General features: G+C 36.4%; 1 protein-coding gene across 3 annotated transcripts in view; it reads left to right on the forward strand.

Moving 5' to 3' along the window:
* The window catches only part of RNF180 (ring finger protein 180), a 204,411-nt gene extending 177,340 nt beyond the window's left edge, over nucleotides 1-27,071 (forward strand). For all 3 annotated transcript variants that reach the window (XM_042940141.1, XM_042940154.1, XM_042940147.1), the window contains exon 7: nucleotides 25,910-27,071. In XM_042940141.1, the coding sequence (XP_042796075.1) occupies nucleotides 25,910-26,109 (200 nt within the window). In that variant the 3' untranslated portion in view covers nucleotides 26,110-27,071. The remainder of the gene's footprint in view (nucleotides 1-25,909) is intronic.
* The last annotated feature ends 505 nt before the right edge of the window (nucleotides 27,072-27,576 follow it).

A 27,576-nucleotide genomic window follows, 5' to 3' on the forward strand; every position in this document is an offset into this window, starting at 1 on the left:
TGACTTGATTGGAGCATTTAAGCTATTTACTCTCAAAATAATGATAGGTGTATCATTTTTTTAGTAGTTTTCTGGTTGTTTTTGTAGTCCTTCTCTTCCTCCTTTTGCTCCCTTACCTTGTTGTTGATACTTTCTGGAATTTTATGCTTGGCTTTCTTTCTATTATTTTTTTTTTTGGATATCTATTACCAGTTTGAGTTTGTGGTTACCATAAGGTTCATATTTAACATCCTATGTGTATAAAAATAACATTCTATGCATATAGCAGTCCATATTAAGTTGATAGTCACTTAGGTTTGAACACATTCTAAAAGAACTTTTTTACTCCCTTTTCCAAGTTTTATACATATGTTGTAATATTTTACATGTTTATAATTTTCATGTTCCTAATTAGGGCCTTTTCTACTTAAAGAAGTCCCTTTAGCATTTCTTGTAAGTCCAATTTAGTGACGAGTTTGCTCCTTTAACTTTTGTTTGTTTGGAAAACTCTTGACCTCTCCTTCACTTCTGAATGATGACCTTGCCAGGTACAGTATTCTTGGGTGTAGGTTCTTCCATCTAGCACTTTGAGTATATCATGTTTCTTCCTTCTGATTTGCAAGGTAGCTTCTGAAAAATCTGCTTATAGTCATAAGGGGCTAGTTTTTCTCTTGCTGCTTTTAAGATTCTCTTTTTTTTTCATGAGAAAGTTTTTTAAATTTTAGTTGATATACCATGCTATATTGGTTTTAGGAGTAGAATTCAGTGATTCATCACTTATTTACAACACCTGGCATTCATCACAACAAATGCCCTCCTTAATAGCCATCACCCACTTAGTCAACCCTCAGTTTGTTCTCTATCATTAAGAGTCTCTTGTGGTTTGTTTCCCTCTCTTCTCTTCCCCCTCCTTTCCATGTGTTCACCTGTTTTATTTCTTAAATTCCACATATGAGTGAAATTATTTAGTATTTGTCTTTCTCCAGTTGGCTTATTTCGCTTAGCATAATACATTCTAGCTCTATCCACATAATTGTAAATCCCACGACTTCATTCTTTTTGGTGGCTGAGTAATACTCCATTGTGTGTGTGTCCATCATTTGATGGACATTTGGGCTCTCTCCATAGTTTGGCTATTGTTGATAATGCTGCTATAAACATTGCAGTACATGTACTCCTTTGAATCTGTATTTTTGTAACCTTTGGGTAAACACCTGATAGTGCAATTGCTAGGTTGCAGGGTAGCTCTATTATTAGTTTTTTGAGGAACCTCCATACTGTTCTCCAGAGTGGCTGCACCAGTTTGCATTCCCACCAGCAGTGCAAGAGTGTTCCTCTTTCTCCACATCCTCACCATGACCTATTTCTGGGTTCAGCTTTCAACTTTATCCAGCAAAGCCAAGGGCAGCAGAAAGGATTACTCAAGACTCTATACAAGTCAAGAGAGGTGAGAGGAAGGCTAAGGGAAGTCTCCCCAAGCTTCTGTCAAGCTCCCGTATTTATTAAGCATACATTTAAGGAAACATTGTGCAATACATCAGTGGGCTATATGCCAGTAAGAACGTATTGAAAGCATGCAGAAAAACAAGTTAAGGCATTCCCCAAACTACAAAAGAGCAGATGCAGAAAACAAGATGGAAAACAAGATAAAATAATCTGCATGGTAACATGGTCTAAGGAATTTATGAGCATAGGCAGGAGCCAACCCCTAGATCTACATTAACTAGATAAGCAACACAAGGTGTGCCCTCTTAGATAGACATTAACTAGGTGAGCAAAACATGGCCCACTGTTTTCAGCAAGGCCAGAAAGCAGTGTTCTGCTTTGCAATGTGTGCCCTATAATTTCCTAACCCAGGAACATCACTATTTGATTTCTCACACCTGTTGTTTCTTGTGTTGTTAATTTAGCCATTCTGACAGATATGAGGTGGTATCATTGTGGTTTTCATTTGTATTTCCCTGATGATGAGTGGTGTTGAGCATAATATCCTCTTCTTATCTTTATCCTTTAACATTTTAAGTATTATGTATTGTGGTACAGACTGCCTGGGGTTCCTCTTGTTTGGAACTCTATCTCTTCTTCTTCTGAGACCCTATAATGTGAATTTTTGTTTGCTTGATGTTGTCCAAGAGATGCCTTAACTGATCCCACTCCCTTTTTTTTTTTTGAGTGTGTGCCGTTTAAGTTTGGGTGCTTCCTATGATCCATTCGTTGGCATCCTATAATCTGTTAATTCCTTGTAGTGTATTTTTCATTTTAGTTATTGTGTGTTTCAAATACGATTTTTTAAGTATTTTTTTCTCCTTGTTGAAGTTCTGAGTCCTTGCACTCTTATCTCCAGTCCGTTGAGCATCTTCATGATCATAACTTTAAATTCTTTACCAAGCATATTGTTTATTATCCATTTCAGTTACTACTTTTTCTGAGAGGAAGGACTGAGAGGTGCCTCATTTTTTGTGTTCCCTCTGCCTCAAGCTTTGAAGGGATAGCCATGGCAGTGCTAACATGCCTATTAAAAATTGCTTCTTTACTTCGCTATAGTTTGGTAGATGTCACTGATAAAAGTTCTTTGGGGTTTCTGAATTAGGTGCTTGCTTTCTACACAGAGTAAACTCACCAGCAAGTGGCATCAAGGAGCTGGATGAATTAAAAAAAAAAAAAAGACCCAACATAACCTCAGATGACTCACTTCAGCTCCTCATATACATATAAATAAAAAGTGAAAAAAAAGGATGATATTCCAAGCAAGCAAAAAGCAAATGGATATAGCCATACTTATATCAGAAAAAATTAACAGTAACAAGTAAAAAAGGTCATTATGTAATTATAAAAGGGTCAAAATACATCAAGAAGATATAACAATCATAAATACATATACTCTCAACACTAGAGCACCAAAATATATTAAGTAAATATTAACAGGTCTAAAAGGGATAAAAAGACCGCAACACAATAAAAATAGGGTACTGCAGCAGCTATCAGCAATGGATAAGTCATCTAGACAAAAAATCAACAAGGAAACATTGGTATTCAACTACACTTTTGCATTTTAAATATAAATAGAATAATCTATCCAGCAGCAGCAGAATATACATTTTCCAAGTGCACATGGAACATTATTCAGATAAATCTTAACAAATTTTTATTGAAATTTAAACTAATTATGTATGAAACTAGAAATCAACAAAAAGAAAGTGAGAATACCTACAAATATCTGGAAACTAAACAATAAATTTCTGAACAATGAATGATCCAAGGAAGAAATCAGAAGAGAATTATAAAAATTAGGCTGTATTTGCATTTTTTCAACATATCAAATCATATGAGGTACAGCAAATGCAGTTCTGAGAGAAAAGTTTATAGTAATAAACACATACAAAATTATATCCCAGACAACTTAGCTTTATACCTCAAGAAACTATAAAAAAAGACCAAATTAAGTGCAAACTTAGCAGAGGTAAGGAAATAAGATCAGAGTGAAATAAATGAAATAGAGACCAGAGAACCAAAACAAAGGATCATTGAAACTAAGAACTGGTTGTTCAAAATTATAAAATTGACAAACCTTTAGCTAGACTTACCAAGAGAAAAAAACCTCAAAATTAAAACTAAAACAGGAGGGGAAACTGGGTGGCTCAGTCGGTTGTGTGTCCAACTCTTGATTTCAGCTCAGGTTATGATCTCACATTTTGTGAGTTCCAGTCCTGCATCGGGCTCTGTGCTGACAGTGTGGAATCTGCTTGTGATTCTCTTTCTCCCTCTCTCTGCTGCTTCCCCGGTTGTGTTCTCTCTCTTTCTCTCCCAAAATAAATAAAACAGGAGACGAGTGCCTAGATGGCTCAGTCAGTTAAGCATCCAACTCTTGATTTCAGCTCAAGTCATTATCTGATGGTTGCATTCACAGCACAGAGTCTGCTTGGGATATTTCTCTCTCTCTCTCTCTCTCTCTCTCTCTCTCAGAATAAATACATAAAACAGGAGACATTACAACTGATACTACCAAAATACATAGGTTAAGCGATTAATGTGAACAATTATATCAAAAATTATGAAACCTAAAAGAAATGGGTAAATTTCTAGAAACACAACCTCCCTAAACTGAATCAACAAAAACCTCTTAACACAGAAAACCCCATGACTAGTCAGCTCCATTGGTGACTCCTACCAAACATCAGAAGAATACCAATCCTCCTCAATCTCTTCCAGATTCATACTACAAGCTTGGCATTACCCTGATAACAAAACCAGGTAAGTATACCACAAGAAAACTATAGACCTATAATATCCTTGATGAATATAAATTTAAAAAAATTCTCAACCAAATATTAGCCAACTGAATTCAAGAACATAGCAAAAGAGTTATACACCATGACCAAATGTGATTTATCCCTGAGATGCAAGGATGATTCAACATATGCAAATCAGTAGGTGTAATACAACATATCAGTAAGATGAAACATAAAATTCACATTACACTCAATGGATAAAAATTGAAAATTTTTCCTCTATTGTCAGGAATAAGTGACCACTCCTACTCCATATAGTCCTGGAAGTCCTAGCTAGAGCAATTAGGCCAAAGAAGTAAAAATCATCCAAATCAGAAAGGAAGAAGTAAAACTGTTGCTACTTACGGATGGTATCCTCTTAGGTACAGAAAATCCCAAAGGATCAACCAAAAAAACTGTTGGAACTAGTCAATAATTTCAGTTTTAGATTTAGATTCTCTAAATCAACATAGAGAAATCAGTTGTATTCCTTTTCACTAAAAGGGGAAACACCTGAAAAAAAAAAAAAACTATCCCTTTTACAATAGCATCAAAAATAATAAAATACTTAGGAATAAATTTAAGGATGTGAAATGTACAATGAAAACTACAAAACTTTGCTAAAATGGAAGAAGACTCAAATGGAAAGCCATTCCGTGTTCATGGATCAGAAGAATTAATATTGTTAAAAAGTCCCTGGGGCACCTGGGTGGCTCGGTTGGTTGAGCGACTGACTTCGGCTCAGGTCATTATTTCATGGTTTGTGGGTTCGAGCCCCATGTCGGGCTCTGTGCTGACAGCTCAAAGCCTGGAGCCTGCCTCAGATTCTGTGTCTGGCTCTCTGCCCCTCCCCCACTTGTGTGAGCTCACTCTTTCTCTCTCAAAAATAAATAAACATTAAGAAAAAAAATTTTTAAGTCCATACTACCTAAAGCCATCTACAGATTCAATGCAATACCCATCAAAATACCAAAGCCTTTCTTTTTTTAATGTTTATTTATTTTTGAGAGAGAAAGGGTGGGGAGGGGTAAAGAGAGAGGGAGACAGAATCCCACGCAGGTTCCATACTATCAGCACAGAGTCTGATGTGAGGCTCAACCCCACGAACTATGAAATTCTGACCCAAGCTGAAGTCGGACACTCAACTGACTGAGGCACCCAAGCACCCCAATACCGAAGACGTTCTTAACATATAATAGAAGTAATCATAAACTTTGTGTGGCACCACAGAAGACCCCAAGTAGCCAAAACATTTCTGAGGGGAAAAAAAAGAACAAACCTGGAGATATCATACTTCCTGATTTCAAACTATAATATAAAACTAGGGTAATAAAATCAGTGTGGTGCTGATCATATAGACAAATGGGACAAAATAGAAAGGCCAGAATAAAATCCCAGCATACAGAGTCAACTAATATTCATCAAGAGAGCCAGGAATACCCAATGGGGAAAGGACAGTCTCTTCAATAAATAGTGCTGAGAAGTCTAGAGAAACAAATGCAGAACAATGAAATTAGGCCCCTGTCTCACACCACTCATAAAAATTAAATGGATTAACGACTTAAATTTAAAACCTGAAATCATAAAGCTCCTTGAAGAAAATGTAGAGAAGTACCTTCTCATCATTGGCCTAGGCAGTGATTTTTTGATAAGACACCAGAAACACAGACAACAAAAACAAAAATCAAGAAAAGAGACTACATCAAACTAAAAAGCTTTTGCACACCAAATGAAAGGAGAACCTACAGAATGGGAGAAAATTTTTCAAACCATATATTGGATAAGGGGCTAATGTCCAAAATATATAAGGAACTCATACAGCAATGGGCAGAAGAACTAAATAATTTTCCAAAAAGACCATCAAAATGGCCAACAGACATAAGGGCAGATGCTCAACATTACTAATTATCCCAGAATAGTAAATCAAAACCACCATGAGACAGCCATTCTAACAAGTGTGAGGTAATGTCATCAAGACAAGAGACTACAAGGATGTGGTGAAAAAGAAATCCTTACATACTGTTCAAGAGAATGTAAACTGGTCTAATAACTATGGAAAACAATGTGGAGGTTCCTCAAAAAAGTAAAAATAAGCAATTTTTACATACAATCCAGCAATTCTTCTAGGTATATATCCAAAGGGAATGAAAACGGGAATTTGAAGAAATAATAGGCACACCTATGTTTACTGCAGCATTATTCACAACAGCCAAGATATGAAAACAACCTAAATGCTCACCAGTGGGTGAATGAATAAAATGAATAAAAAAGATATATGTGTATGTGTGTGTATATATTATTATATGTTACGTACATTATATATATTATTTAGCAATGAGAAAGAAGGATATTATTCCAAGTAAGATAAGTCAGACAGAAGAAGTATTGTATGATATCACTTACATATATGGAAACTGAAAAAGTCAAATGTACCAAGAACAGTAAAAGGATGGTAACCAGGGGATGGGGGATGGATAAGGCTGAAGTTGCTTAAGAGTACAAACTTGCAATGAATAGTAAATAAGCCATACAAATCCAATACACAGCATAAGGAAAATAATCATCATTATCATCAAACTCTGTTAAGCATCTAAAAATCATCATAACCATTAAAAAAGATAATTATATAATATTATAGAGGTGCCAAATACTACTGCAATTATATTACAATATATAAACATATCAAATTAACACATTATACATCTTAAATTTACACGTTTTATATACATGTGTGTATATCAAATATATTCAATTTAAAAAAACTAAAAAAAAAAAAAAATCTCAAGTTGAATGAAGATAAAAAAAAAAGCAGTACTCAAAGGGAAATTTATAGCTATACAACTACATTTTTAAAAAAAAATGAAAGATCTCAAATCAGTAATACAATTTGGCATCTTGAAGAACTAGAAAACTAAGAGCAATATAAACCCAAAGCTAGCAGAAGGAAGCAAACAGTAAATATTAGAATGGAGGTAAATGAAATACAGAATAGTAAAGCAATAGAGAATCAATAAAAAACAAAGTGTGGTTCTAAATCAGAAATGAAAATAGAGATATTACTACCAACCTTAGAGAAATAAAAAGGATTATGAGCATTTATAAGCAAGTGTATGCTAGGAAATTAGATAACTTGCTTGAAATGGACAAATTCATAGAAACAAATTATCCAAACTCCCTCAAAGATTAATAGAAGAATCTCAACGGAATTATAACAAGTAAAGAAATTGAAGCAATAATCAAAACCATCTCTACAAAGAAAAGTCTAGGACCAAATGACATTACTGTTATATCTACCAAAATTTATAGAAGTAACATCAATCCTTCTGAAGCTGTTCTGGAAAAATGAAGAGAAGTGAACACTTTTCCATCTCATTCTGAGGCCAGCATTACCCAAATATGAAAACCAGGTAAAGACATCACAAGAAGAGTAGACCAGTATCTCATATAAATATAGATGCAAAACTCCTCCAAAAAGTACTGGAAAACTAATTACAGACTGTGACAAAATGGTATTTATCCTAGGAATGTGGTTCAGTGATTCAAAAAAAATTAATGTAACATACCATATTAACAAAATGAAGGGGGGAAAATATTAACTTGATTGATGGATAAAAAGTATTGGACATTCTACTCTATTCAAGAGTAGAACCCAGGGATTCATCACTTACATATAACAACTAGTGCTCATCCCAACAAGTGCCCTCCTTAATGCCTCCTTATATGCCATCATCCATATAGCCCATCCCCCATCCAGTACCCCTCCAGCAACCCTGAGTTCTCAATTTAAGGGTCTCTTATGTTTGCCTCCTTCTCTGTTTTTATCTTATTTTTCCTTCCCTTCTTGTATGTTCATCTGTTTTGTTTCTTAAATTCCACATATGAGTGAAATCATATGGTATTTTTCTTTCTCTGGCTTACTTCACTTAGCATAATACACTCTCCTTCCATCCACATTGTTGAAAATGGCAAGATTTCATTCTTTTTGATTGCCAAGTAATATTCCATTGTGTGTATACATGTATATATATAAATGTGTGTACACATACATATGTGTACACATATATTTACATGTGTGTACCTGTGTATATGTATATGTGTGTATACTATATACGTATATACCACATCATCTTTATCCATTCATCAGTCGATGGACATTTGGGCTCTTTGCATAATTTGGCTATTCTTGATAGCGCTGCTATAAACAGTGGAGTGTATTTTCCCCTTCAAATCAGCATTTTGAATCCTTCAGATAAATACCTAGTAGTACAGCTGCTGGGTTGTAGAGTAGTTCTATTTTTAATTTTTTGATGAACCACCATCTGTTTTCCATAGTGGCTGCACCAGCTTGCATTCCCACCAACAGTGCAAAAGGGCTCCCCTTTCTCCATATCCTTGCCAACATCTGTTGTCTCCTGAGTTAATTTTAGCCATTCTGACAGGTATAAGGTGGTATCTCATGTCATAATCTCCAAGTCGGGGGCATAAATATTTACAATTGTTAGATCTTATTGATGGATATACCCCTTGATTATGATATAATGCCCTTCATAATCTCTTGTTACAGGCTTTGTTTTAAAATCTAGTTTGTCTGATATAAGCATGGCTACTCTGGCTTTCTTTTGACATCCATTAGCATGATAGATGGTTCACCATCTCCTAACTTTCAATCTACAAGTGTCTTTAAGTCTAAAATGAGTCTCTTATAGGCAGCATATAGATGGATCTTATTTTTTTTTATCCATTCTGATACCCTCTGTCTTTTGATAGGAGCATTTAGTCCATTTACATTCAGAGCGATTATTGAAGATAAGAATTTAGTGCTATTGTGTTACCTGTAGAGTTGGTCTTGCTGGTGAACGTCTCTGGTCCTTTGTAGTCTTTGTTGCTTTGGACTTTTTTTTTCACTACTCAAACTGTCCCCCTTAAAATTTCTTTCAGGGCTGGGGCTCCTGGGTGGCTCAGTCAAACATCCGACTCGTGATTTTGGCTCAGGTCACGATCTCAGAGTTCATGGGTTCAACCTCTGCGTCAGACTCTGCACTGACAGTGTGGAGCCTCCTTGGGATTCTGTCTCCTTCTCTCTCTCTGCCTCTCGGTCACTCACATACTCTCTCTCCGAAGTAAAAAACTTAAAAAAAAATTCTTGCAGGGCTAGTTTAGTGGTCACGAATTCCTTTAGTTTTTGTTTGTCTGGGCAAAACTATCTTGCCTCCTATTCTGAATGACAGCCTTGATGGGTAAAGAATTCTTGGCTGCATATTTTTTCCCATTCAGCACCTTGAATATTTCCTGCCACTCCCTTCTGGCCTGCCAAGTTTCAGTGGACAGGTCTGCTGCTAACCTTATGTGTGTCTACCCCTAGGTTAAGAATTTTTTTTGTCCCTGGCTGCTTTCAGAATCCTCTATCTTTGTATTTTGAAAGTTTTACTATGATATGTCAGGGTGTTGACCTGTGTTTGTTGATTTTTATGGGATTTCTCTGTGCTTCGTGGATTTGGATGTCTGTTTCTTTCCCCAGATTAGGGAAGTTCTCAGCTATAATCTGCTCAAATAAACCTTCTGCCTCTTTTTCCCCCACTCTTCTTTTGGGACTCCTCGGATATGGATATTGTCTCATTTTATGGAATCACTAAATTCTCTAAGTCTCCCCTCATGATCTAATAGTTTCCTTTCCCTCTTCTTTTCAACTTCATTATTTTCTATAATTTTATCTTCTGTATCACCTCTTTTCTCCTCTCCAATCCTCACTGTGACTGTATCTAGTCGGTTTTGCATCTCAGTTACAGCATTTTTTAATCCAGCCTGACTAGTTTCCAGGTCTTTAATCTCTATAGCAAGGCTTTCTCTGGTGTCTTCTATGCTTTTTTCAAGCCCAGCTAGTAGTCTTATGACTGTTACTCTAAATTCTTGTTCAGATATATTACTTACATCTATTTTGAGCAAGTCCCTGGCTCTGATTTCTTCTTGACCTTTCTTTTGGGGGAGATTTCCTCTATCTTGTCATTTGGGCTGTGTTTCTGTCTTTTGTGTGCTTTAAAAGCTTGCTGTGTTTCCTGTACCTGAGAGGAATGCTGTATTAAAAAGGAGTCACAAACTGTCCAGGGTCCGGCACTTCAGGAAGTGTTTCTGGTGTATGCTGTGTGCACTCTTTTATTGCATTTTGGCTGCTCTTTCCCACTGGTCCATCCTCTGCAGAGTTCTTCCTTGTTTGCAATGGAGAGTGTTCAGATGTTTTACTAGGTGTGCTTTGATTTGTTTGTTAAAATAAGCCTGGAAAAAGGGGAAAAACTCTGATCCCAAAAAAAGAGAAAAGGAATGGTAACAAAAAACAGAGAATCAAAAAACTTGAAGGCTAATTCCAAAGAAACAGAATAAAGAAGACTGATCCCCTCCAAAAAGAGAAAAGGAAATGAGAAAGACAACCAACTATGAGCCTGATTTCAGACTAAAAAAGAAAAAAAGTCAACCCAGTCCTATTTCCACCAGAAATGCAGGTGTCGTTTTGAAGCACTTGATTCTCAGTATACTTGGTGTGTGCAGGGTTCTGGCTGTGCTGGTCTTCTAGAAGAGAGGCCTGCTGTGTTGGCTCAGTGTCAGCCTTGCCCCAGTAAATAAGCAGTTGCCAGGCATGGGGAGGGCGGGGAGGGTTTGGTGTAAGCGAGTCGGGCCTCTGCATTGCTCTCTGAAGTCTCCCCATGTTGGTGTTGGGAGGAAATAGCACCACCACAATCTCTCATTCCTAGACCTCACCCCGCCCTGCTGTTCGGCAACCCTCACAGACTAACAAGGGCAGGCAGCTCACCCTGTGCCACAAGTCTGCGTACTTTCTGTGTCATGCAGCTGGGTTTCAAAACTTGAAGTCTTAAAGGATGCACCCCCTTCTCTGACGCAGAGCCTTTTCACACTGTGTCTGAAGTCCTATGTCCCTGAGCAACAGTCCCACACCTGCACAGTGTGCATGGTCTATGGGGTAGCAGCACTAAAAGCTGCAAAGTTTATATTTCCTCTGTGTGTGCCTATCCTCTGCTGATGAAAGGCTTTTTGCTGGCGCCTACAGGGTCTTTTGTCCTTGGGAGGAAATAGACCCTCTTACAAAAGTACTCCAAGAAGGGGAGTGTTCTCTCCCAGTGCACCCTGGAGATCTCTACACCCCGCCAATGCACTCCAGGGCCGCCAGTCCCTCCTCCCCAGGAGCACATGCCACAGCTCCACTCCAGAGAAAGTCAAAGTCACATACTTCCAAAACATCAGAGTTTGAGCTCCAAATGGTGGTTGCAAAAACCCCTGCAACACTCAGTACTCCTTGCTCCCCAGTCCATGACCCAGAGAGGTTTTTCACTTGTGCAAACCCAATGCTGCACTCTTTCAGCCCGTCTCCCCTTCTCTCCCTTTTGTCTCTCCGTGAAAGTGTTCCCTCCCCTCCACAGCACTGCTTATTTTCTCTCCCCCAGTTCACTTCCATGCACCTTGCACCTTCCATGTTCTCTCCCTCCAACCATGGAGCTCCTTCTCCCAGTCCACAGATCAATCTCCTGGATCTTCCAAGTGATCTTACCTCAATACATCTGTGTTTGAGGAACTAGAAAAGCCCAGGGTCCCCCTGCTTCTCTGCCATGTTAATGAACTCCTCCTCCTCAAACATCTTTTTTTTAAAGGAACTCAGAAAACTAGGAATAGAATGTAACTTTCTAAACATAACAAAGGGCATACATGAAATACTCATAACTAACATCAAACTGAAGGCAAAAGACTGAAAGCCTTCTCACTAAGATCAAGAACAAGACAAGGATGCCCGCTTTCACCACTGCTATTCAATATTGTGCTAGAAATTCTAGCCAGAGCAATTAGGTAAGAAAAAGAAATAAATGACTTCCAAATTGGAAAGGACAAATTATATTTATCTCTACTCAGCAATGAAATAATCCTATAGATAGAAAATCCCAAAGAATCTAAAAGAAAGTTACTAGAACTAATAAAAAATTCAGCAAAATTGCAAGTTACAAGATCAACACACAAATATCAGTTGTGTTCATCAACAGTGAACAATCTGAAAGGATATTAAGAAAGTAATTTCACGCTATTGTAAGCATCCTTTTAAAAGACTAAATATGTAAAATTTTAACCAAAGCTGTGAAAATGTGTACACTAAAAACTACAACACTGGTGAAATTAAAAAAAAAATGGCATAAATAGATGGAAAGTTACCTCATGCTCATGGATTAGAGAACTTAATATTAAGATATCACTACTACCCACAGCTATCTATTGATTCAGTGCAATCCCTACCAAGATTATAATAGCCCTTTTTAGAGCTATTGTAGTAGGTGTGATCCTAGTGTGGTTTTCATTTGCATTCAAGGGGGCCTGAATAACAAAAACAAAAAATAAAATCCTAAAAGACAAGTACAATTTGGTAGGATTCTCACTTCCCAATTCCAAAACTTATTGCAAGGTTAGAGTAATCAACACACTGTGATTCTGACGTAAGGACATAGAGATCAATGAAACATAAAATCTAGAAATAAACCCTTTTGTCTATGACCAGTTGACTCTTTTTTTTTTTTAATAAAGGCAATTTCTATTTTTATTTATTTCATGAGGGAAAAAAAGGGCTTTAAGCTCTAGAACAAAGGAACTGGCTTCTATAGTTTCAAAGACATAGAAGATCTATTTAATTGGGAATGCTGTACATTTTATTAAATTCTCACATCACAAGAACAGGAAGCAGAAGGGTACCTGGCTGGCTCAGTCAGTAGAGCATACAGCTCTTGATCTCAGGTCCATGAGTTCAAGCCCCACGTTGGGTACAGAGATTGCTTAAATAGAGAGAGAGAGAGAGAAAGAAAAGAAAAAAGAAAAAGAAAGAAGGAAAGAAAGAAAAAGAAAGAAAGAAGGAAGGAACAAACAAACAGGGGCTCCTGGGTGGCTCAGTCAGTTAAGCATCTGACTCTTGATCTCAGCTCAGGTCATGATCTCACAGTTCATGAGACCAAGCCTCACGTCGGGGCTCTGCACTGACAGTGTGGAGCCTGCTTGGGATTCCCTCTCTCCCTCTCTCTCTGCCCCACCCCTCTCACTCTCTCTCTCAAAACAAATTAAGGAAAAAAAAAAAGCAGAAAAAAGCAGCTGTTTTATTTATTCACAGTAAAGAATATTTATAACCTGGTTGTAATAAAAACTTATTTCAGAGGTCATTCCTAGAATATGACAGTATCTTAGGTAAAATATTGTTTAATTATATTCATAAAGAAGAGGATCGTATCTGTACAAAGGGAGAGGAGGGGCTGGAGGAGGGTAGGAAGAGGAGGAGAGGGTGGAAGAGGAAGAAAAGAAGAAAAGCCCTTCAATAGGCACCATTTATCCTTAAACAGAGTCAAGTCTTAGACTTGGTTTTTCCACCCAGGAGTCCTTCCCCCATCACCCTCCAGGGCACATCAGAAAATGCAAAGAACTTTGAAGAGATTAGAGTCACATTCAAACTTTCATTGCAAGTAGCCATAATGAACACTCTCATTCTTTTTTTAAAAGATCGAATTAGATTACTTCTTGAAGTGTATGATCCAACAAGAGCCAATGAACTTGGTGTCCAATTTCAAACTATTTTCTCTTTTTCTCAAAAATCTTTATAAAAATACTCTCATTCAAATATAGATTCTTATTTTCATCTATAGTGTTCCAAAAAATATATATTTACTTCATTAGAAAGCGTTTTGGTCAGGACGCCCAGGTGATTCAGTCAGATGAGTGTCTAACTCTTGATTTCGGTTCAGGTCATGATCTCATGGGTCTGTGGGATTGAGCCCCACATTGGGCTCTGCACTGACAGCAGGGAGCCTGCTTAGGATTCTCTCTCTCTGCCCTTCGCCTGCTCGCTCACACGCTCTCTCTCTCCCCCTCCCAAAATAAATAAATAAACATCAAAAGGAAAAAAGTTTTGTGCGACCAGTTGACTCTTGACAAGGGTGCTTAACTAAGTCCATTAAATGGGGAAAGAGTAGCTTCTGCAGTGAATAGTGCTAAGACAACTAGATTTCCCTATGCAAAAGAATAAAACTGGACCTCTGCCTCATATAATATACAAAAAAATAACTCAAAAGGGATCAAGAGCCTAAATATAAGAGCTAAAACCTTAGAGCTCTTAAAGAAAATATAGGGGTAAATCTTCATGACTATTGCATTCTTACATATGATACCAAAAGCATGAACACTGTAATAAAATTAATTGAACTTCATTAAAATTAAAAATACTGTGCATCAAAGGATTATCAAGAAGGTACACAGGCAGCCTAAATAGAAAATGTTTGCACATCTTTTACCTCATAAGGTCTTAATACCCAGAATATATATAGAACTCAAGAAGACAACCGAGTTTTAAAAAGGGCAGCAGACTTGAATGGACATTTCTCCAAAGATGTACAAATAATCTGTAACTACATTAAAAGATGCTCAACATCATTAGTCACTAAGAGAATGAATGCAAATGAAAACCACAATGAGATCACACATACTAGACTAGCTATGATAAATTTTTAACACAAAATTATAAGTGTTGAGAAGGATATAGAGAGATAAGAATCCTCATAGATTGCTAGTAGGGATGTAAAATGAAGCATCCCACTGTGAAAACACTTTGGAGTTTCCTCAAAAAGCTAAATACAGAATTACCATGACTTCAATTCCTGGATATATACCCAAAAGAAATTAAAGAAGGGATTTGAACAGATATTTGTATCTCAGTGCTTACTATTTATGATAGCCAAAACATGGAAGTAACCCAGGATCTATAAACAAATTAATGGATAAACAAAATGTGGTATATACATAAAAGGGAATATTATTTAGCCATGAAAAGAAATGAAGTTATGATACATGCTACAATATCAGTGAACCTTGAAAACATGCTGGATGAAAGAACCAGATACAGAACATGAATATTCTATGATCTGATTCATATGAGATATTTAGAGTTGGCAAATTCATAGAGACAAAAAGCAGAATAGAGGTTAGTAGGGACTGAGAAGAATAGGAAATTGGGAGATTATTCCTCAGTGACTACAAAGTTTCCCTTTGTGATAATGGTTGAACAATTTTGTGAATGTAATTAATGCTATTGAGTTGTATAGTAAAAAATGGTTAAAATGGAAAATTTTATGTTCTATATATTTTTTACCACAGTAAAAAATATTTTTAAAAAGGAATCATGGTATTCATTTTTACCTGGTTAACAGAAACAAAAACTTAAATATTTTTATGATTTGGTTTGATAACGTTATAAACTGTAGTTGACCCTTGAACATTTGAAAATGCAGTTGAAAATCTGTGTTTAACTTTTGACTCCTCCAGACTACTAATAACCTGTTGACTAGAAGCCTTGATGATGACATGAACAATCTATTAACACATATTTTGTATATGTATTCTATCTTGTATTCATACTGTAAAGTAAGCAAGAGAAAATCATAAGGAAAAGAAAATACATTTACATTATGCTACACAAAGTAAGTTTGTCAGAGAAAGATATCATATGATTTCACTCATGTGGAATTTGAGAAACTTAACAGATGAACATAAGGGAAGGAAAAATAAGATAAAAACAGAAAGGGAGGCAAACCATAAGTGGCTCTTAAATACAGAGAACAAAATGAGGGTTGATCGGGGTGGCGGGGTGGGTTAAATGGGTGACAGGCATTAAGGAGGGCACTCTTCAGATGAGCACTGCGTGTCATATGTAAGAGATGAATCACTGATGAATCAAGTAAGATGAAGAGATGAATCAAGAAGCCAAGACGACACTGTATGTTAACTAACTTGAGAATTAAAAAAATATTTTAAAAAATACATGCCTATATGTATAGTTATTGGAAAAAAATCCACTTGGAAGTGGCCCTACACAGCTCACATCCATGTATATGATCAACTATATACAGGATCAACTGTATACTGAAAATCAAACCAGTGTTACAGAATTATAAGTAATCCACAGTGTACTTTAACTTATTCAATAGAAAATAATTGATTGTACAGGAATTTATACATTTGACTCTGGTATCCTAAAAAAATATAGGAGATAAAGATGACATTTAAAACCCACTGTGTATTAGCTTTTCAAGTATATTAACAGAGTAACTCTATACCTACTTTGACTATAAAAATATCACTCCACCTCTGCTAAGGCCTATTTATATCAATCAACTTGACACTACAAACGCCTTATGTAATAGGAAAATACAGAGCGGTAAAATACCATGCTTCAACCTTTTGTCTGTCCCATCACACATGAAGGATAGCACACATATCTTTTTTTTTAAAGCATCTAACTACATGTAAGCTGTAGGATGGGTAAGATGTAAGATGGGTAAAGCTGGAAGGTATCATATTGTCCTCATTCTTCAACTCCAGAAACTCAGTAAGAAAGGTGAAGTAACTTGCTCAGGATCACATAGTTGTTAACTAGCAGAACTGGGACTCAAGCTGTCCCCAAATGAGAGAGAAAGAACTAGGTTCAAATCTTAATATAAATTACTTTACCTCCATAAACCTTAATTTCCTTATTTGTAAAGTGTTGATGAATTCAGTGCTTACTGCAGTGAAGTAAGAATCAATAAGTCAGCATGAACTCTGAGCACTGAACTCTGAGCATGCAGTGTGTCCATCTTGCTTACCGATTTATCTGATAAATGCTTGGCATATGACAGATGATTTTTTTTTTCCTTTTTAAATACTGCTCTGAGTAATAGTAATTCACGATGGCCGCACTTTTGGTTTCATGGAGGAAAGCTTTATTAATTACAAGGGAAAGGGAATAAAAGGAATTAAACAATTATAGTAAACCTAAGAGGGAGAGAAGAACAAAGAAGGCTTTGTCTAATACATCAAATCAGGCACTCACAGCATCCAACCTTCTGGCTGTGGAAGCCCCGTGGTGAACAGCCAGGTTGAAGTCCCCACTGAGGGTGCTTGGCAGACTGGCCTCCCCTCAGGTGAGACTTCCAACCAACTATTCCTCCAGGGCATTGTATATATACTACCTATGTATGATTTGTGATTAGTCATTAAGTTTGCCTAACTGCAGTCCTGAGGGAGCTGGATTTTTTTTTTTTTAATTTCTCTCTGTTTCTCTTATGTATCTCACAGTCTTAGGAGCCTGGGCATGTGCACATTTCTCTTCCCTCCCTGATGCATCCCACGGGGCCAGCCTGGTCTGGCTCAAGGAGGTGATGACAAGTTAATCCCTCTTGATATCAGGAACAGAAGGGCCAGTTCTGATCCCGAGGCCAGATACAGAGTACAAACCAAGTGCCCCCTGATTGTCTATGTGCAGCTCTGAGCAGAAATACATGACAAGTCACACAAACAACTTCTGTGCAGAGCACATACTAATTTCAAAGCTCTCTGAAGTAACCTCTAAAGAATATTTTTTCTTAAGAACTACAAAATGTATCTCAAATACATTCCTAATAATATTCCATTCCTGCTAAAAATATATTTGGGAGTCTTGATTTGAGCCATTCTCAAAAAAATAGGCTAATTATTCATTCTATTTTCTGATGTGTTTCCTTATATACAGGCACTCACTCAACCATCCATTCAACAAACATATTTAGTGCCCAGTATAAGCACTGTGAAAGTTGCTGAAAATTGAAAAAGATGTATGAGATAATTGTTCACAGTCTTTATGTCTCTGAAAGAGTCTTCAAAATAATGGAACCTACTTTATGGTCTTTGGTGAATGTAAATTTGAACCTTATTTGGGGGGAGGCAGGAAGTGATAGCCTTTATCTTCTAGGACATGGGAGAAATCCTTCTGGGGTAAAACTGTTTTTATAAAGTAGTATTTATAAAGTGGCACAAGTACCTGTTTGAGATTCGGAAATCCTGGTTCTTCTTTATACACTTGCTCAACCTGATTGTGACTTGCAGATTTTCTTCACAGTCCTTTCTCACTCTTTATTTTAAACAGTTTGACATTTCTCCAAGGGGACTTTTCCATGTGTAGGAAAAAAAAAAAAAAAGAAAAGAAAAGAAGTCAGATTCAACTCTTGTGATTATTACCCTTTTTCTCTTTTTGGTAGCTTTAAGGGTTACTCTGTGATTTTCAATTAGAATTCATAGTGATGTTGAAATATTTTCCCCTTGAGTACTCTGCTGGACATAATCTTAAGCTTTAGGACCTAGGACAGCTGAGCAGCCTCTGTCTGGTATATTGGTGGCTGCTGTGGAGGAGGAAAAAAGACAGCTTCTCAAACTGATAAATGCTGTACCCCGAAGTGGTGCACAGTATTTTGTTTGAGCAATCATTTTCATTGGTAATGTTTCATGGCCATGCCTAACTTCTAAGGGGCAGGGAAGTGCACAATAAACCACATACTCAGAAGGAGACCAGATTATTTGTGAAGAGCCCTAAATGCACCACAGTTGTGCAAATTTTAGTCCAATACATTTGAAAACTGGGATAAAATGGAAAATGTCGCATAAAATTTCCAAAACCAACTCAAGAAAAACTTAGAAAACATGAACAGACCAGCAACTAATAAATTGATCCAGCTAATAAAGAATTGGTATTTAAAAATTTACCCCTACACCTAAAAAGACAGTGGACCCAAATCATTTTACAGGCTATATTTACCAAACCATCAAGATTTTAATTTTATGCACATTGTTTCAGATAGTAAAAAGGGCACAAAATTGTCAATGTTGAGAACTCTTAAGGGTCTAAGATTTACCCTATTTGCAAGCTAACAGGTTAGTCTACCAGTTTCATGGATGCCTGCAAAAAGCATAAGATTTCTGGGTCAGAAACAAAGGATGGTCTATTACTCAGAGAAGCAGCCAAAACAGCAGAATTTGTGGTGGGCACCTGAGCCCTCTTTCTCATAGAGCATATAGGTAGGCCCAGGCGATAACTACACACAAAGTGGAGTGTGTTACATGGAGCTCCGAGCTTATAAAATTCAATTCTTTTATAACAGCATTAAATATGCTATATTCTAAGGCTACAAATCACACCTTCCCAGAGGGAGACATTCTATCTGCCAAAACTGTTTGCTATAGGAATATCTTTCAAAAAATGGTACAGAACAAAGGCAGTTATTACTTCTGTTTGCAAGATATGCAGATACACAGAGACCCATGTAAAATTGTCACCTATTTGCCAACACATTTTATGAAGCCAATAAAATCAAGATAAACCAGGCAAACATAACATAAAACATAAAATCATACACCAATCATCCTTACAAACATACGCATGAAAACTATATAAAATACATAAAGCTGAATTCATCAGTGTACAGAAACAAATATCATGAATATAAGGAATTTATCCTAGGTATGAAAGGAAGGATGAAACATTAGAAAATCTATCACTTTATCACTTTAGTAGATTTTTTAAAATTATTCAACATTTAAAAAAAATCTATGTGAATTCATCACATTAACAGATTAAAGAAGAAAACCATATGAATATCTTGAAAGATACAGGAAAGCTATTTTGACTTGACTAAACGAGTATGTTTAATATTGGCACAAGAATCCAAATTTTCTGATTTCTTGATAAGAATGACTTTCCCTGCACTGTGCTTTTTTTTCCCCACTATAATATCGGGGTGGGGGGGAAGAGTTGAAGTTTATGTCTTTATTGTGTTCTTTTACTTTAAAATAGCATAGTTAGAAGGTAGTAATATTATTAGATACTCTTTAAACCATGTCTAATACCAAACTAATCATTGGTTTATCACCAGTGGTAGGTTGTGGTTAAGTTCATGTAAAAGTGAATTCCTGGTGCAGAAGCCTCTCAGGCTATTAATTCCAATCCAAACTTTCTTGGAATAAAGTAGTTGTCTATATTACAACATTTACATTGAGTATTGTCAAAATGGTTTTAGGCGTACTGTCTTCTAGGCTATGCATGTTAAATGAGGGCAAAAATTGGTTTGGGGGGCACCAAAAAATCCTAGATAATACATTAGTTTGTGGCCCTCAAAATCTCAACTCCACCTGACAAAATGTATTCATTCCTATTTAATTTCTCTCATTAGGGAGAAATCAGATTTAAGTTAATTTAATTTATTGATTAGAATACTTAAATTTAACTTATTTTTCCCCTTATGGAGGTGATAATTTAAAAACGAAGCTTGAGAAACATTTTTAAAAAGACTCATTGTTTTTAAAACAGGAATTATGTCTTAAAATATCTTTAAACCCTCAGCCACTAACAGATAGTAAATACACACTCTATAAATATTGACTAGATCTCAGAGTTTCAGTATCTGATATTCTGACATTCTATTTAAAGTTAGCCACTGCCTTAAGAAAATCAACTCATACTTGAAGGAAATAGAAACCATTTTGTTCGAACCATCAGTGATTGATTCAGAAAAGATAGATGTAATATGAAGAACAAGCTCGAGCAACAAAAGGTAGCTTCTTTCTCCTAAGAATAGTAGTAGCCAGGGTAATAATAATAATAACAACCTAACAAGAAGAAAAAAATCTAACAGTCATTGAACCAGGCCTTCATAGTGGACCAGGCCTGTGCTTTATGTATGTTAATTCACCTAATCCTCAAAATAGCCCAATGAATTAGGTCCTCTCATTATGATCATTTTACAGTGGAATCAGTAATTAATCACTGGTTAGTATAATGGCAATTTTTCTAATGTCATAATGTACCTAATACTTACCAAGTAACGATATCTATAATGTGATCTTCTTTTCGTCAGATTTTGATTGAGAAAATTGCAATCATCTCATCTAATTTATAGCTTTGGAAATTCCAAAATTGTTTTAAAGACCTACTCACTAACTCTCCACTTAAAAAAGTTTAAGAAATTAATATTAAACAAGAAATGATCATTATCCACCATACCTAAAGAACTTACTACCCTGAGCCATCTTGGGTCACCATCACCTTCTGGTTTTCAAAGCTGGAAATTAGGACAAATGAGGCTACCTGAAGAATGAAAGGGGAACTATTAGTAGTTATATCCTGACAACAAGGGTAAACAGAGACTGTCCTGGGGAATAGCATAGATGATCTCTCTACTCATCTTTCGTGCCATGTCTACTCTTAGCTCTACTTTTTTCTGTAGCTATTCCATTAATACCATTATTCCTTTGACCCAAACAAGTGAAACTAGAATCTGAAACATCTAAGGTTTATAAATAATCCTTTAGGTCAGAAAAATCACTTATTTTTTACATATAATAATAATTTCCATTAACAATGTTACCTGTTCTCCAGCCTCTATTTGTGAAGAAGTTTTTGAAAACGTATATAAACTACTTTAGGAATATTTGGGTTATGTGTTAGGATGATTTTTGAATGTGAGAAAAACTCTTCCCACTTCCCCTCTATCCTATACCAACATGTTATGATGGTATGTAATGTTAACTGAGGAAAACTGGAAGTCTGGTAACACAGAAAGATTGATTTCATTAGTTTGTTTTCTATGTGTTACAATATGTTGAAAATTGCATATACCCAGTTAAATGGATTTACAGTATATTATATAGTTTCAGATAAACTAGCACAAAGCAGACAAGAGCCTTAATTAAAAAGAATTCTATTAAGGGGTACCTAGGTGGCTCAATCGATTGGATGTCCAACTTCGGCTCAGGTCATGATCTCGCAGTTCGTGGGTTCGAGCACTGTGTCAAGTTTTGTGCTGACCGCTTAGAGCCTGGAGCCTGCTTTGGATTCTGTCTCTCTCTCTCTCTGCTCCTCCCCTGCTCATATGCTCGCTCTCTCTCTCTCTCTCTCAAAAATAAATATTAAAAAAAGAATTCTATTAAGAAATCAGATTAGAGATAATACTAATAAGGCAAACAAAAAAAGTAGAGGGGATGACACATCATCCTAGTGTAAACATTCTGTCGGCTATAAAAATTAATTATAATATAAAATATTATAGGAAGTTAGCCAAAAAACATAAATTATTAAAAATATATTTGAACTATGGCCCTCTAATTTATCCTAAAATATCATTTCACCTTTATCTCATCCTTTAAAATTTTATGTTTATAATCCACATAATACAAGTAAATATAATCTATAAATCAACACTGAAAATATTAAAAGTGACTGGAAAAGACACAACTAAATAGAAGGCTATTCCATGTTCATTGATTAGAAAACTTAATATTAAGAAGTCCATGCTACTCAAAGCAATATAAAGATTCAACACAATCCCTATCAAAATACCAAGGGCATTTTCACAGAAATAGAAAAAAACAATCCCAAAATTCTTATGGAACCATTCAAGAATCCCAAATACTCAAAGCAATCTTGAGAAAGAAAATTCCTGATTTCAAATTTTATCGCAAAGCTATAGTAATCAAAACAGTGTGGTACTGGCATAAAAATAGACACATATACCACCAGCTAACTTTCAGTAAGGGTGCCGGGGATACACAATGAGGAAACAATAGTCTCTTTAATAAATGTTGCTGGGAAAACTGGATTGCCACATGCAAAAGAATGAAATTGGACCCCTATCTTGTACCATACACAAAAATCTACTCAAAAAAGTTAAATAGATCTGGAACTGTAAAAGTCTGCAAGAAAACATTGAGGCTAAGTTCCCTGACATGAGCTGTGGCAATGATTTTTGGTTATAACCACAAAACTCAGGGAAAAAAATGAAAAACAAGTGGGACTACCTCAAACTAAAAAGTTTTTCCATAGCAAAAGAAACAACAAAATGAAAAGGCAACCACTATAGTGGGAGAAAATATCTGCAGATCATACATTTGAGAAGAGACACTGGAAATTCGCCAGTAGAGTAGGCTTTTACGTGCCTTTATATGGAATATGTCTTACAACTTAAATATGTACAATTTTTATTTTAAAATGTAAAATAAAACCTATAAACAGTAATCTAGAATTGTCCATCATCCAAGAAATTTGACTTTAAATAACTGTACTAATACCCAAGTGAGTGTAACCTTGCCATCAGAATAAGCAGCCTGATCTAGAGCCTAATTTTTAACATTTCTTCCATTGTTAAGAATGGTGAACCACAATCTGCTTCAAGCTTGAGACTAAGAAAACCTTTATCACCAGAGTTACTAGCAACTACCAAAATACTCAAGCTCTAAATAATTAGCATGCACATATTAAAAAGAAAAAGGACAACATTTTACAAGGAGATACAATAATTCTAAGATATATATTTCATTTAGTCATAAAAGAACTATCACTTTTTTAACGTGGGTACTGGCAGTTTATTTCCTTGGTTTTTCATTCCGCCTCAAAATATTAATGTTGTACCCTGGGAGATTAGAAGTTTTGGATTTCCTTATTTGAGGCCCTCCCTTGAGTTCTATTGCATGTATCTCTCTGTAGATATAGATCTAGTCCTAAAATCCTTCCACATCTCCCCTGCCCTACCCTGTCCTTCTTTCAGATCTCTATAGGTACAGATCTACCCAAAGCTTCTGTAGACAGAGTGCAAGTGTCTATTACACTGCCTGAACATAGTGGGCTATAATGTCTGAAACATGCCTGGCCAGGGTGGCCTCAGAACAAATGGGACTTTAGCTTTGTCTAGGGAGCCATGTGGAAGAATGGCTCCCTTAATAAAGTAGGAGGAAGGCTGTGTCAGAGTGTTTGGAAGGTCTCTGTACCCTTGGGGATGGCACTTCTGTGTGTATTACACAGAGCTAGAAATGGGGCTGCAGCCACAATGGAATCCACCACCAGCCACCCCAGAGGAATCTCAAGTCCAGGAGCCTGTACTGTCAATGGGTGGCCTGTGCCATACATATCTGTGAGCTTTCGGGGTCCCTGGCTTGGTTCCCTGGTGGAACTTTGCTGGATAGTGGGTTGTTGGTAGTTGCGTTTGAGGCTGAGGCCCCAGGGGCTTTGATCTACAAGGATATCTTCACCCAACTGTACAAACACCAGGCTGCCACAAAATGATCCTGTCACCCTCTCATCACCTTGACCTGAGAATTAGGAACCAGGAACCACCTGTCTACAAGACATTCTCCTGGCGCTCGTAGGGTGTTGCAGTCTTAGTGATGTTCAACCTCAGGCACTGCCTGGCAACTGCCTTCAATGGAGGGACCAAAAAAAATCCACAAAATAAACACATAACAATGCAAATGACCATTTGGCCTGATCAGCTAAAATTGGGACTCAGCATTTGGACCATCTTGGGCCGTTTATGCTTTCCCAAAATGCTCTGCATTTAGGACCCCACCCCCGAAAGAAGGTCTAATGCACTCTGTGTCAAGTCCCCCTGCACACATGTTTCCTTATGCTGTAAGGTAGCTCTCAAACAATGCCAGCTGAAAACTGAAATCGAAGAGCCACCAACTGCCTGGGAAAGATCCCATGGTGTTTCCATTAGATGGTCCCTTTATTTATACAGATGATGTTTTCTTTAGCTAAAGCCAGTGGTTTTTCTGGAACCGAAACACATAAGCACTGACAAACACAAAGTCACATACAAACACGCTCACACCTACCATTATTAAATGCTAATTGACTGTATTTAATTCCTGGTATAATTAGTCCCTTTACCAAACACTTTTGTTTAGATCCAGTTGTCTTCTTATAGTGCAAATAGTTCACTTTCAGAGCCCTGGGAGGCAAAAGGATATAGTAGGGGATTTTTGGTCTGTTTGTATTTTTTTGTATGTTTGATGGTTGGTTAGTTTTATAATTTGCTAGCACTTGGAGTTGACTAAAATAACTGGTTGCATTTTTCATCCAGTCTTCCTTTCAACCACTGATGTGACTTTAACCGTATAAGGAGGTTATATTTTTAAAATACCTTTTAATGAGATGTAAAATGGTACTTCCTGTTTCCGTTGTTTTCATTTATATGATTTTCTTTATGCACTCCCATGTTATCGGAATTGTCTTTTCCTTCTCCCATGTTCTTAAGCAGTGCTTTCATTTTAGAGCTCACGTCTCTCTTGACGTACCCTGCAAAGAGCAGTCAAGAACATGAAAACCCAGCTAGAGCCAATCAATACACAAAGTAATGGAATCTAACAAAGAACCAACTATTTTCTATAAGTGAAAAGTAGGGAGGCCTCACTCACTCTCAGACTGGGAATAGAATCACGTCCACTGCACAAGTACCTGGTAGCATCTCGATTTAGCCCAGACATTCCACATTCACGTCTCCCATGTATGAGACATTTTTCTCATAGAATTTTGCTCAAATAACAATGAACTTCTTACGGTAAAAGATCAAAGGTTAAGTTAGTGACCAGAAGTTACAGAGAGCACTTGTGAAAATAAAACCTGAACAAGTTTTTAAACTTAGAAAATGCTCTCATGTGAAAAAAAATTAAAAATCTGTGAGGATCAAAGGTAATCAAGTTATTAGATGGTATAGATGAGACATTGGGAGACCCGAAGTGATCAAATAACTTGCCCAAGAAAGTGACAGAACAAGGCTTGTCTCCTGACTCCAAATCCCATACTCTGCTAATTTTACTGTTCCTGCCCTAAAAACCCTCAACTAGAAGAGACTTCTCATAGTTCTTATCATTGGCGGGGGCCGGGCAGCAGGGGTGGGGGGGGGAATGTCAGGAATACAACCTACCACTCAATAGAATCAAGATACCCTCTGTTCATGGTAGCTTCCTTTCTGAGCATGTGTCTGAATTCAGTGAGCGTTAAGATGTGTTCATACATCTTCTAGGTTTCCACAGACGTGCAGCCCCAGTTACAAGGAGGCAGTTCCCACATGGTGCACATAGAATGGATTATCTGCACTTTGAGGATGACAGCCGCGGATGGTGGTTTGACATGGATATGGTGATCATCTATATTTATTCAGTGAACTGGGTCATTGGATTCATTGTTTTTTGCTTTCTTTGCTATTTTTTCTTTCCATTTTAGGAATTTTCATACTTTACTACAGTTGAACAATCACAAATGATGTAGATAACAATTAAACATTTTTGAAATGAGATTTTATAATGTTGCATTGTATAAATTGTTGGTGTTTATAGAAAGTCTGAGAACAATGGACTTATTTATTAATGTTTTTCATGTAACAAACTAAGGTTTATTCAGGAACTAGTCTGTCTAGCACTTAGCAGTGATGCACTGTTGATTTCCTAGTTCCTCTTGGTTTAGGATTTGTGGGCTCTAATTTTACAATACCAGTTTTATGCTTAATTGTAAAGACTGAGGTTTCCCCTCCTTGTAAAAATACAAAACAAAATTATAATCTGGGTAGATAGTATCTTTATTGACAAAATATTTAGCCAATTGCCACTTATTCTTAGTCAAATTATGTGCATTAAAGATAAGTTATATTTCCTGGGAACTAATCTAGCAGGGTATACTCAGTTTTGGTTTCCAATTATCTCTGCTTATTTCCCGTTCTGTTATCAGGAAAGCTGGCTGTTTTTTTACAAAGACCTAATAATAGCTAGCATTAGTACAACATGTTTTATTATTATAAGAACAGAATAGTAAATGCAAAAAATCTGAGACTGATCCCCACCAATAGAAAGAGAAATATATTAACTTTCCGAATTGCAGGATTACTCATTTGAGGATATAAAAAATTTACCAATTTTCAGTAGTCTAAAAGAGCAGTGCATGTCCAAAATGTATCTAATTTAGTAATTTAATGCAGAGATTGTCAAATATACTGTAAATGTGCAATAAAAAGTGGCTTTTAAATTTTTTTTCATTGTTTAAGGTGATTTAATATCTGAAATAAGGAACTGCTGTTAATAGGCTTATGACATATACGAAGAAAACCTGGCATTTCTTTTTATTGTTACGGTATTCTACCATAAGCCTTGGAATTAGTTTTTCCCTTAATTAAAAAAAAAAAAAAAAAAAAAGGAAATCTGAACTATCCCAGTATAGGAAACAATTAGGGCAAGCATCTCAGTTTCAAAAATGAGAAAACTAAAGTACAAAGAAATAAGCTTCCTTATTTCAGTCACTCACGTGGTCTTTGTGTAGCCTATGAGAACACAGGAACCACTCATCCAGCATTCCTACGCTATGTCATCACATTTCTGATCATGCAATACGCATATTTTACACAAGGTAAGTGAACCTGTCATGGCACTTAAAAAATAATATAACCATCCAAACTGTGGCTGACAAGGCTTCCAGAGTTCAGTCTAGGGAAAGTCCAAATTCGGCCTAATTACTACTGACTGTATTTGAGTAAAAACAGCTATCTGATGGTATGTGCTGTTCTGGGAAATAGGATAGAATGATACAGTGAAAGAAAACAACAGTGTACATAAGACATTATCAAATTTAGAAAGCAGTAAACTACATACAGTTTAGAACCATCAATTTTTTGCTCATGTATTAAAATATGTAAGTAAGTTA

Source organism: Panthera leo, chromosome A1 (genome assembly GCF_018350215.1).
Source record: "Panthera leo isolate Ple1 chromosome A1, P.leo_Ple1_pat1.1, whole genome shotgun sequence".
In the NCBI taxonomy this organism is placed as follows: Eukaryota; Metazoa; Chordata; class Mammalia; order Carnivora; family Felidae; genus Panthera; species Panthera leo.